This window comes from Sinocyclocheilus rhinocerous, unplaced genomic scaffold (assembly GCF_001515625.1).
Source record: "Sinocyclocheilus rhinocerous isolate Xijiao unplaced genomic scaffold, SAMN03320098_v1.1 scaffold1038, whole genome shotgun sequence".
In the NCBI taxonomy this organism is placed as follows: Eukaryota; Metazoa; Chordata; class Actinopteri; order Cypriniformes; family Cyprinidae; genus Sinocyclocheilus; species Sinocyclocheilus rhinocerous.
The window spans coordinates 704,847-717,530 of NW_015632707.1; the positions used below are offsets into that span (position 1 = coordinate 704,847).

General features: G+C 35.2%; 2 protein-coding genes and 1 pseudogene across 2 annotated transcripts; all 3 read left to right on the top strand.

The window, feature by feature from the left end:
• The first annotated feature begins 244 nt into the window (after positions 1–244).
• On the top strand, positions 245–6,290 carry LOC107742733 (syntaxin-7-like). Its single transcript, XM_016555764.1, has 10 exons — positions 245–323; positions 1,226–1,336; positions 1,687–1,756; positions 1,873–1,963; positions 2,074–2,211; positions 2,950–2,999; positions 3,088–3,184; positions 3,326–3,398; positions 4,424–4,506; positions 5,031–6,290. The coding sequence occupies exons 2-10, from the start codon at positions 1,249–1,251 to the stop codon at positions 5,124–5,126; spliced, it is 786 nt and encodes a 261-aa protein (XP_016411250.1). The 5' UTR covers positions 245–323; positions 1,226–1,248; the 3' UTR covers positions 5,127–6,290.
• Positions 6,291–7,410: 1,120 nt separating this feature from the next.
• LOC107742725 (trace amine-associated receptor 7a-like) lies at positions 7,411–8,173 on the top strand (annotated as a pseudogene).
• A 2,288-nt stretch (positions 8,174–10,461) lies between these two features.
• Positions 10,462–11,448, top strand: LOC107742734 (trace amine-associated receptor 13c-like). Its single transcript, XM_016555765.1, has one exon. It carries the CDS (start codon positions 10,462–10,464, stop codon positions 11,446–11,448), a length of 987 nt encoding a protein of 328 aa, XP_016411251.1.
• Positions 11,449–12,684: the final 1,236 nt, after the last annotated feature.

Here is a 12,684-nt window from a genome sequence, read left to right on the forward strand (position 1 = left end):
TAAAACGTGAAGAGAACTGTAAATGTTTTTGTGAACTTTAGCATAATGCTGAATAATTAACCCATGTGTGAATCACAGGCTACTTAATATCTACTTTATTTCTAACTAGCTTGCAGTGAAATGAACTCAAGAACAAGTTATGGTTTCTTTTTTAGCTGAGGTAAGTCTTATATTTTGAGACAGCCATCAAATATTTGTGAATGAATATACCTAGTATACAAACGCCCTTGTTTCTGAACTGACGCGGAAGATTGAAGCGAAATCACGTGACCCAGGCGTCAAGAAATCAGCTGGGGACTCGGAGTTTCACTCAGGAAATCCAGGTAAACTTAACAAGCAACGTACATATCAAAGTAAAAGACGTGTCATTGTACTCAGTGTAAGTACACTACTGACTTAATTAAGAAGGACTTTACAGAAAAAGTCAGTGATAAAATGAACCAGAAGCGTCGCTGATTCTGAACTTCATTCAGTGTGAAACTGTCTTTGACAGCGCGTGATCTAAACATTTATTTGAAACGGTCACACGCGTTCATATTCCTGACCATTCTTGGTGAATGTTTGGTGTGTGTCAGTGAAGTAAAAATAAAAACTGTCTGATTTTATAAATTAATGTGTTTGTGAGTTCGGGCGCTGTGGTTTCCGCATTCTTTCGTTTTGCAGGTGCAGTAAAGGTCGGTAAACTAGTAGTCAGATGAACAAGGTCTACTAGTTAGCCTGCTAACATATGAACAACACTAAGTTAACTGTTTTCGTATCATTACTGAACTATTAAGAGATATTTAAAGCGAGGCACGTAGTCACACTATATGGGGAAAGTTGTCACACAATGGGAACGGCACGGTATAGGCTATATATAGCATTTACCATTATGCTGTTCTGGACTGTAAATAGTATACAACACATGACAAAAATATGAAAAAAATAAATAATTAAATTTTTCTGTTTTAATCTATCTTTATTATATAGTCAACTCTTGTCTGAATGTATGGGATATAGCACCTTAAAATATGTGAAAGTTAATGGAGGACAGAATGCACAAAAATATTTTAAGTGTTACAGTATTTGAATTTAAGACGAATTACGTGTTTATAAGCAATATAAAATATTTTTAAAAGGATATATTAATGCTTTGTATCATATATAAATGAGCTCCTGTATATTCATATACACGTTTACCCTGTAATTCTGACAGTAAATTTGATTTAACATGTAATCTTTCTAGGTTTGGTGACTCATTCTGTCAATATGTCCATCATGTCTGCATCAGGCGGAGTTGACCCAAATATGCTGGCACAGACTATAAGTTCAAATATCCAGAGAATAACATTGCTAAGTGAGTAGTTTTACTACATACATCCTTATTTATGTGATGTGAAGACTCTTGACCATAAATGTTGAACAGGCATATGTTTTATATATCTATAATATATTATAAAACCATCCATTTTGGCCTAAAACTAACTGGAAGGTCGCTCAGTCCTTGGACCAAATGTTGTCTATATTTCTGTTACTCATTTTTTTATGAGAAAAAAACACATCTACAAACCACTGCATGCAAAAGTGTGAAGGTGAATTTATTACGGAAGTGAATGTAAACCATAATACGCACTTTTACATAAACCAGTAGCACAGGATGTGTTTTGCAGTGTGTGATAGTCTATATATTGTCTTTGTTTTTACCAGCTAATGAAATCCAGCAGATGATGAGACATTTTGGAACAGCACAAGACACAACTGACCTACGACAGACATTGTGAGTCAAATACAAGCAACTAGTTCTGTTCCCTTTAATTGACCACACATAAAAATAAGTGAACAGTTATATATGTCAATCCAATTCTATTTGTTTGTATTCGTCAAAACATACAGACAAGAGAAACAGCAGAAGGTCAATCAGCTTGCTAAAGTGACAGACAAATGCATGAAAGATTTCAGTGCTTTACCTGTGACCACAGAACAGGTACAGCTTCCTCGCTGTCCCACAGAAAAGATATTTTGAAGAATATTTGGATTATCTACTATCCTTTTAACAGTCCTGCTCAGATATGCCGTTCCCCTTTTCTCACACAGCGGCAAAGAAAAATCCAGCGAGAACGTCTCATCGCTGAATTCTCCAACGCGCTAGCCGTTTTCCAGAAAGCTCAGAGAGAGGCAGCAAAGAAGGAGAAGGAGTTTGTGGCGCGTGTCCGAGCGTGCTCGAGAGTTTCAGTAAGTTTCATCTGTTACACTTGGGCTGAAAGAATTACATAAATTAATTGATATTATCCACCCAACTGAAGGTTGAATCCTATCATTTATAAAGACACTAATATCAAATGTTAAAGTGCCCGTTTCTATACAGTAGTCAATTTTTTTGTTAGTTATACAGCATTACTTTGAATTCAATTTTATTTTTATATTTTCTACATTTTATAGTTTTTAATAAAATTTTAGTTAAAGTTTTTAATTCTGTTGTGCTTGCCATTTTTATTAGTTTTTTTTAATATATCTATGTAGATTTTATTCATTTTTATTTATTAGTATTAGTTTTAGTTTATTTAGGTTGAGTTAGTTTAGTACTTCAAGTTAAACTAAATGAAAGGAGAAATGTTGTCATGGCAACTAGCTGAAATAAAATAAGTGTAAGGATTTTTTCATTACTTTTTAGTATTTTTAGTACTCTATTTCAGTTTATTTGTATGGTTTTCGTTTTAGTTAGCCGTAATACCCCTGGTTATACACACTACTTAAAAGCCACATATGACTCCAGATAGGATGCATTGAATGTTTGATTAAAAAGCATGATTGAGAATCACTGTTTTGTTGCAGTACCATTTTATACTGCAGATGATAGTTTGCTTAAGGTATAATGGTGTTTTTTGTGAGTAATAAAAGGGAGTAGTGGCATATTGGCACTTTATTATGGTTTTCTATATGTTTTCCTCACAATCTTCTATCTGTTCATAGGTTGGTGATACAGATGATGGGTTTGGAGGATTTTCATCACCCTTTCAAAGGTTTCAAAAGTGTTTTTCCACCACCTCTGCTGGTCACGTTTATACATAAAAAATAAATAAATAAAATAAAATGAATACATGTTTTCAGTGAGGTTCATGCTCAAACTCAGAGCTATGATGAAGCCATCGCAGAGGAAGATCTGCAGCTCATTCAGGAGAGAGAATCAGCAATCAGACAGCTGGAGGTGAGATGCATTCAAGCACAGAGACAACAAAAACTCATTTACAAGTGACAAGAATTGTGCTAGTGTAATGCTTTTTGAATGGTTGTTTTTGCTGTGCAAAAACATTTAGGGATGTGTAAAACATACTCTCTTGTTTTTCAGTCGGACATCACAGACATTAATGAAATCTTCAGAGATCTGGGCATGATGGTGCATGAACAGGGAGACATGATCGGTAAGATCAGAAAGATATAACTAGATTTTTACACTTCCTTAATATAAGGGCCAGAATGTGCTCATGTGTCACTTCATTGTTGAAAAGTAAACACATGGAGGCTGTACTGTGACTCCACTCTTAAAAATAAAGGTGCTTCACGGTGCCATAGAAGAACCTTTTTGTCTAAATGGTTCCATAAAGAACCTTTAACATCTGAAGAACCTTTCTGTTTTACAAAAGCGAGCAAATTACCCTCCTCCATCCCCAGCTCCTCTTTTCGCCACAGTCAGGACTTGGCTTTCTGATATTCCTTGCTAATCAGACTCAGCCAAAATCTTGTGAACAGTAAACAAATCTCTGCTTCTGTCAGGGTTAGTGCTATTTGCCTGTCTCTATATGAACAGGTTGCTGCCTAGAATTTTAGGAAATTGTCATTTAGCAACAATATTTTTCTTTATTTTACTTTTTTCCTCTAAAAAAAAAAATATATAAAATTATATAAAATAAATAAATAAATCCATCTGTGTGGTTTTGTTTAGACTTGGTTCTGAGGGCGTGTCTGTATAGTGATGAAACTCTCAGACAGGAAAGTGCAATTAAAGGTGTTAAAATGGAGAAGCAGATGCAGATAATGAAGACCTGCGAGGCTTCACACAAACCAGCTCAGTGGGACTGTTTGTTCAAGCACTAAACTTTTAATGATAAGATGTGAGCTATTACACTTGTGTTGTTTACATATGTGATATTTCATCAAAATTACAAGAGTTTGCATCATTGCTTGTGCTGTCCACCAAATCTTTGGCATGCATACCTGAATGAATGATGAAATAGTGCTCACTAAAGGATTTTAAATGAACTTCTGAGGAAATTAATTACTATCCAAGGGGACAATGCATTATCCATGTTTTAAACAATGAATAATAACTCTTGATGATCGAGTCAGAATATTTGGTTAGTTGTCAGTGCAAAACTGTAGAAAAGAAATTAATTCAGTGTTTAACTGTGAAGGTTTTTCCTCTGTTTATCTCCATCCCATTTTGCAGACAGTATAGAGGCCAATGTATCAAACGCAGAGATCAATGTGCAGTCGGCCACACAACAGCTGGGCAGAGCAGCAGGTCACCAGGTACAGCTTATTTTTTACTAATGACACATCATTCACTCATCTTTACATCATTTTAAACCCATGTTATCTTATTCCTTCTGTCGAACACAAAACAAGAAATTTTGCCTAAGGAAAGTAGATGGAGACGGACAGTGTCAAGCTCCAAAACAATGAAAAAGCACTGTAAACGTAGCCCATATGACTTGTGCACTATATTCCAAGTCCTTTTAAGTCATATGCTAGCTTTGTATGAGAAATAGATGCAAATTTAAGTTGTAATTTGCCTGTAAGCTTCCCTTGCACAGGCATGTTTGAGTTGGTGTATGGCCTGCTTTTATGATGGTTTATTATATTATATTACAGCTCACGTAAATTTGCATTCATTTTTAATCACATTATTTTTTAACATTATATTGCTATTAAATTCAATATTTTTAAATTAAATATATAATTAATTAAATGTACTATTTTATTAACATGCTAAATTGACAACCCTTATTATTATTATTATTATACTAGTGACTCATTTCTTCTTATCACTGTAGACGTCATTCCGCAAGAAGATTTTCATCCTGATCGCTGTTCTGATTGTGCTGGCTGTCATTATTGGTTTGATTATCTGGGCTTCTGTCAAAAAATAAGCTGACCATCAGATGTCCCACAGCATTTGCACTGGCATGTTTATAATGAGTTATGGAGGTTTGTCACTTAGTGAAGCTGTCTTGAGTTGCTTTCTAAATACAGTTAAGATATTGCCACTAACAGAATATATAACATAAGTTAAGCTCTATGGACGGCATGTTTGGTGTGTGGTTCATTACCACAGAAACTTATTTTAACTACATTTGTTAAAAATGCATTGGGTTAAACATTCCACAGAGACTGTACATAGAGCTTAACTTGTGTTTAAAATTGTTTTAACATTGTTACTGTTAATAGATAATCATTCCAGCTTCATGTATCTTTCACCCATCTGGTTTGTTATAGAAGCTGCCATTCCTGATAGCAAAATATGCTAAATATGAGATTTCAGTGGTTGAAAATGGCACAGATGAATGTGTTTATCTTTGACAGTTAGTATGAAGCTGCTGCTATAAAGGTGGATAAGTGCACTTCACTTTTAAACTGCTCTCAAACACTGTATTTGAATAAATAAATAAATAAATGAGGACACACTACCAGTCAAAACATTAGTCTAGTCATAATAAATCTAATATAGTTCAAATAAATAATGAGTAAGTGTGACAAAAAATTTGACTGGTAGTGTATTTTCAGGTTCATTCAATTTTTAAATAAGTGGGATAATGTGTGAATCTCAAGCGCAAATTTCATGGACTATAAAAATATTTGTGCGTTTTATTATATGACCCTACAGGAAAATGTAAATCTACTGCTGATTGATGCACTTTGTGTTCCCTGATTCCTTTTAATCTTGTTAGTTATTATTAGCCATGTATCCAGTCTCACTGTGCCAAAATCATCTTTGTAAATTTATCCTGAAATAGATGCTACAGTTTCAACAAACAAGCAATGTCACTAAATGTTTGTCTATGTGTATGATGTTGCTGTATATAAATGTTATTTGACCTGAAATGAGTACGGTTAATCATTAAAGGAAACTAAATCAGGTTTACCCAGTTGACAGGAAATAACCACTAGATGGAGACAATGTCAAATGTGGAGCTGCATTTTAAGCTCAATTCAAATGGCAGTCAGTTTACCTTTGACCTGCTCACACACAGGGCTGAAAATGAGTAACACAGAGATGGTCCTCACTACAGAACACAAGATCCAGGGGGCTTGGTTGGATCCAGATCCAACTCCTCCCACCTACATATACCTAAACCTACCCATCTCCACCCCCTGATCGCTAAACCCACCCCTAAACCTACCAATCTCCACCCCCGATCCCTAAACCCACCCATCTCCACCCCCGATCCCTAAACCCACCCATCTCCACCCCTAAACCTACCAATCTCCACCCCCTAAATGTGGATCCAACCACGCCCCCTGGATCTTGTGTTCTGCACAGTGAGGGGCTACTGGTAACACATGCAAAATGCTTGCTAAAGGGCTGCCTAATTAATTTATTGTGTAGTAGGCAATAATTTATCTTCTTTTTGTCATTTGTTTTTTTTCCATGATTTAGTGCAGTTTTAAATTTTAATTTTGTAAATAATGTTGAATCACCATTTTCCCAAAAACTGAAATGCTGCTGTGGAGATAAATGAACACAAATACAGTTGTATGTGTGGTTAATCCAGAGTTGTTTGTTTGTTATTTTGAATTTAGTGACAGAAACTTAATTTGGTGTCCATTCTGAATCTGAGTAAAGATTAATATTCAAAAAGAGGCAATATATGTTGTCCTTAAAATTAACACCAACTTGTTTGCAATAATTGATTCTGGTCAGTCAGACTCATTAACTGTTTAATTTTCTATAGCTGTGCCATTTTAATGTCTTTTATATCACTCTTCTTCTCAAACTGCTTTAGATAAAAGTGCCAGATTTAGTAACCCACATTTGACAAATATCCAATGACAATTGTGCATTGAATTTGAAATTTAGTATATTATGATGAAAGAATGAAAAAAGTGATTGTGATTATGTGAAGATGTAATTAACATGAACTCCCAGCAGAAGCTCATAATTAAACATTTATTGTCGAGGGGAGGAGACATTTACATATAAAAAAAATCAGCAATATTTTTTGCCAAAGTTGGTGTCATCCTGCTCACGGGGAACAATGCAAACACTTTACACTGAGGACCGAATGAGACTAGACTCAGTCTGCTGGAAATACAAATATTAGATTCAAATTGGTCGTTGCTTTGTTCTATACAATACTAGAAGGAAGACTTGATGTCTCTCCAGAGTACTTCACACATTATGAATCCAACAGCAGTGAACCAAACTGATGTCTGATAGCAGTTGATCGGATTTTGGCTTTAAGTTCTCCTTTTCTTTACTCAGAGAAAATCTCACCCACTTTGATCTGCATAGCCACTTTATTTAACTGGCTGTTTTCACTCTTTTATAACTTCACTCTTCTTTATGTTAATGGAAACTTCACTGATGTCATGTGTTCAGGAGAATGTCTTTATATCGTAGACGAGGTTTCATCCCTCATTGATCTTCTAATTGTGTTTCTTATGCCATGTACACTTATTATTATAATATTATATACTCATGTTTTTGTCATCGCTAAGAGACATGCGACTGCTATAAGAGCCCTTCAGGTTCACAACAGAACAGAATCCTCCAAAAACAGAGTCAGTGACAAATCAGAGCGAAAAGCTGCGATCCTGCTGGGGATTCTGCATGGTCTTTGTGTTTCTTTTGTGTTTACTGCCGTATTACATTTTTTCTTTAACAAATTTCCTAAGAGATGACTCATTTTCTAATGTTATCAACAGTGTTTTGATTCTCTTTTTTCCTAATCAATCCATAATCTACGCTCTGTTGTACCCTTGGTTTAAGAAAAGTGTAAAGATAATTCTAACTCTTAAAGTATTGAACACAGACTCCTCGCTAATGGATGTCCTGTCATTAAGCTCTTGATAAGGAACAATGTATGTCAACAAATGTCTGTCCTCAATTTTCCATTGTTTATATGTTTTAGTATTTCTTTTTTCATCATTATTGTGCAGTAAAAATATGATTATTCATATATTTTGATGAATAAAACCAGGCATGTTATTCAAGAAGCGCTGCCTCATTATATGCAAAAAAGAGCATTGATTATCAAAAGTGAAATGTTTGTTGGATGACATGAAAAAAAAACATTTTCAACAGATCAATATTTCTATAAATGTGATAAGAAATGTTCACTCTACACATCTATATACTACACTTTTTTTGTAAAGAATATTACAAAATTATTAATTATAAATTAAATATAAATTAATTATAATAATATACGTTTCATATGTTTCTTTGGTAAAATCATTGGTAAAAACATGCAGTATAACTTTCAGCATTTAACTTGTTTATCAGAGCAGTTTTATTATTGTTCGGAATATCTAATAAATGTCTATTTATTGTGTGGATGGATGAGTGTTTTAGGTCATCATCCTCATGGTAGAACAATTTAGATGATGAGACATCTAGGCCACTGGATTTGGCTTTTTACAAAAAGCAGTCAAACAGTATGTATATTTACATGCACATATGAGACATTAATAATTCTGTAATCTTTATGTCTCTCAGCTAAAGCCAGAAATAGGCAAACACCTCCACTGATGATCAGTTTTTCTTACTTGCAAAGAGTATAGAAAAGTTCAGATTCGAATGAATAAAAGCTTCCACATTTGAGTTAACAAAATCTAAATTCCAGGCTCTTCTATGGATTGTTTTTTTCATACAGTGTATAAGGAAAAAATATGTAGTTTAATGTGCATTTAAATGGCACTTCATTTCATAAAATCATTTTAAAAGGAAAAATCAACATCTTGACACTTAAAGCAACGGTATGAGCCCCCTACAGTTAAGTGAGTGGAATTCACTGTCGTAATTATAACTGTTGTTGGAAAGCCATTCGCCTCATTAGAAGTCAGTGTGCCATCAGAATGATTTTGAAACTGATTTAAAAAAAAAAAAACTCATACAGTTGCTTTAAAATAATGTGTTAAATGCAGCTTAAAGCCAGAGACTGTCAACCTGCTTGTTGCCACGTGTTGCTGTCCTGCATATGACCACTACCAAGTGAAAAATTAATAGTTTACCTCAAGATCAAGGCTCAGCTGGTTTGCCCATGGTAGAACTAGCAACTACACCATCCAGATGCGAAGAGTGGGTTTTATCAACAAATAATTGCGTGGACTGTTCGTACTTATAAGCAGAAACACTTTTCACGGAAATTTCAGTCATGTTCAGATACGTACACTCGTGAAATTTTTCGCTATAATGTTAAATGTTTGTTCTAAATGTGAGACTGCTGGCCTAAGACGTTATTTTGCATTAAAACAAAGACTTTAGATATATCGCTTATGAATTGGAGAAAGTGCAACGCCCGCCTTCTACATAAAAGAGCCAATAGCTGATTGGTAAAGTCATCGCATCACTGCAGTTGCCGTTAGAAATTCCGGTTGCTATAGAAACAGTCAGTGTTCTGGGCGCGCTTAGAACTGCACATGCGCATTGCCTATTTGAGCATAAGAAACAACATTTGTGAGAATGTTATTGTCGGATTTCATTGGTGATTTCAAATATGAAATTTAATTGTAAGCATGGTGAAAAGCTTTGGTGAATTTGATGTTTTCCCCTTAAAATAGAGTTGTACTTCAATGACTGAAATAGCTACCCGAATGGCATTTCAAAGATGGCCGCTGAATGAAATAACTTGCCTTGAAAGGACTTATAAAATAATAATAAAATAAATAAAAAATATGCCAAAACTATCTCCATATTAGGGTTTTTCGTACAACCTCACGTTTCTCTCAGTAAGATCTTTGAGTGAAGAAAAGAAAGGTCATTTTCGAAACACAATAAACTGTAATTTGTTGGTTGTCCATTTAGACCACAGGCTGCATTTTGCATGTTTTTTTTTTTTATTTAGAAATCATCTTCTTTTGTAGAATCGCATAGAATCGCAACATAAGTTGCAAATATATTATTGTATTATATAGATTTTTGTTTATACCTATATGTTTTATATAAGCCAACTTTCTATATGTCACTCTTCATCTGTTTTTTTTTTCTCTGGATGAAACAAATCAGTTGATCTCCCAGCTGTATGTTCTTCCCCCTTGATGCTTCCAGTCTTGGAAAAAGTCAACATGTCAAGTGTATAAAAGGTAGCATGGGTTGTAGTAGCACGTCTTTATTGTGGAACCTCCAGGAGTGAATGCAGACTATGTTTCAGATGATGAGCAATTCAGAGCTGTTGAAGATACAAACTGCACATTTGAATCCATGAATCCTTATACTCACAAGGAACAATACTCTGTTTGGATGTTTCATCCAAATACTGAAGAATGAATCTAACAGCAGTGAACCAAACTGATGTCTGTCAGGAATATTGGTGTCCAGGGAGATCTGTTTCTTTATTTGTCTATGTGATTCTGTATGTGGCCGCAGCAGCTGTGTCTCTGCTGACCGTGTGTGGAAACCTGCTGGTTATCATCTCTGTTAGCCACTTCAAGCAGCTCCACACACCTGCTAACATCCTCATCCTCTCTTTGGCTGTGTCCGATCTCCTTACTGGAGTTGCTGTGATGCCATTTCATTTGACTTTGTTGATTGAGTCATGTTGGATTTCTGGACCAGCGATGTGTTCGGTTTTCAATTTTGTGGCTTCTCAGGCAACAAGCGTGTCTGTTCACACTGTGGCTCTGATAGCAGTTGATCGATTTTTGGCTTTACACTCTCCTTTTTTTTACTCAGAGAAAATCTCACCCACTGTGATCTGCATAGCGACTTTATTTAACTGGTTGTTTTCACTCATTTATAACTTCATTCTTCTCTTTGTTAATGGAAACTTCACTGATGTCATGTGTCCAGGAAAATGTGTTTATATTATAGATGGAGTTTCATCTCTCATTGATCTTCTGATTGTGTTTCTTATGCCATGTACACTTATTATAATATTATATACTCATGTTTTTGTCATCGCTAAGAGACATGCGACTGCTATAAGAGCCCTTCAGGTTCACAACAGAACAGAATCCTCCAAAAACAGAGTCAGTGACAAATCAGAGCGAAAAGCTGCGATCCTGCTGGGGATTCTGGTCATTGTTTTTCTCCTGTGTTTACTGCCGTATTATATTTGTTCTTTAGTGATTCCGTACAGTAATGCTGACTTGTTTTATGTCAGAGATGTTGCTGTAATATTTTTCTTCCTGAACTCCACCATTAATCCTATCATTTATGCTTTATTCTATCCCTGGTTTCAGAAAAGCTTAAAATTAATTTTCACATTTAAAGTGTTTAATAAAGACTCATCCCTGACGAATGTGCTCTAAGTCATTGAATGTAATACAGAATGTTTCCCCTCTTTTTTGTGTTGTTTATTTTTCAGATGTACATAGCATTTTGCATCTTTATTTTGTCATATTAAACATGGCTGTAAAAAAGGGATAGTGCCAGAATATTGTGGGTTTTTTTTCTTTTGTCATATCAAGTACAATTTACACAACCTTTAAAGCCTTGACTACAAAATAGCTATTGAATATTTTCACCATTACTGTCCAGATGCAGTTCATATACTGAGATTGATATAGAGCCCTTGTGGGACAGCTAGTTTCTACATAATTAAATATTTTAAAACCATGATAAAATGGAAAACCTTAATGGATGAAGACTGTTAATACTGCTAATGCGGACTGAAACGAATGCCACTGCCCCTTCCCTGCCATAAAAGTATCCTTTCTTGTGCCTCATGCTATAGCAAAGTGTATAGTAAAAATTTGTTTTGCACATATGTACCCTGCAAACAAGCCTGCGGTGGCCCTTTAGGGCCCACTTAGGGCTAGCCTAAGGGCCCCCAGCAGGCTGCCAGCGCAGGGCCCCTGAGAATTTGCTCATTGGCAAAACGTTGGCCCCTTAGTGCTGGCCCTGCACGGGGAGTCCTCACTTAGCCCACACTATTAATCCACAACAGGGGTGCCCAACCCTGGTCCTGATCAAACACACCTGAACCAACTAATTAGGATCTGAAGGAGCACTTGATAATTACAGACAGGTTTGTTTAATCAGGGTTGGAACTGAACTCTGTAGGAAGGTAAATCTCCAGAAACAGGATGCACCCCTGATCTCTAACAATACATCTGTTTCACTTTAAATACTTTTCAGATACTATAACTTAAGTCTTTGGGAAAAAAAGTTATTATACATCTGAAATGGATGCAGTCACCACATAACTAATGTCTATATTGTCAAAAATGTACAGTAGTCAAAGGGATTTCAAATCAATGGATTTATTAAATACAAAATAGAAAACATTCAATTCAGGTTAATACAGCTATAACCAAAAATGTAAATACACGTAAAGTACAAAAAAACTAAACAAAGCAATGTAAGATTGTAGGATTTCGTCATGTGAAAGTTGATGTGTGCAAAAGTCTTATCTGTAGTACATCAATGTCCAAACACTGTCCATAGCTGAAGTTGGCTGATAGCAAATTAATAATCCAACCTCTTGTAATGAAAACACGCCACAGCTCTCAAAAACCAGACTCTTCCTAACCAGGAACAATCAA

What these genes read in the sequence shown, in the direction of transcription:
- LOC107742733 (XM_016555764.1), top strand. Translation starts at nt 1,249, where the DNA reads ATGTCCATCATGTCTGCATCAGGCGGAGTTGACCCAAATATGCTGGCA. An exon ending in CCAGAGAATAACATTGCTAA is followed by an intron (nt 1,337 to 1,686) that starts GTGAGTAGTTTT and finishes TGTTTTTACCAG; the next exon opens with CTAATGAAATCCAGCAGATG. An exon ending in GCAGAGCAGCAGGTCACCAG is followed by an intron (nt 4,507 to 5,030) that starts GTACAGCTTATT and finishes TTATCACTGTAG; the next exon opens with ACGTCATTCCGCAAGAAGAT.
- LOC107742734 (XM_016555765.1), top strand. Translation starts at nt 10,462, where the DNA reads ATGAATCTAACAGCAGTGAACCAAACTGATGTCTGTCAGGAATATTGG.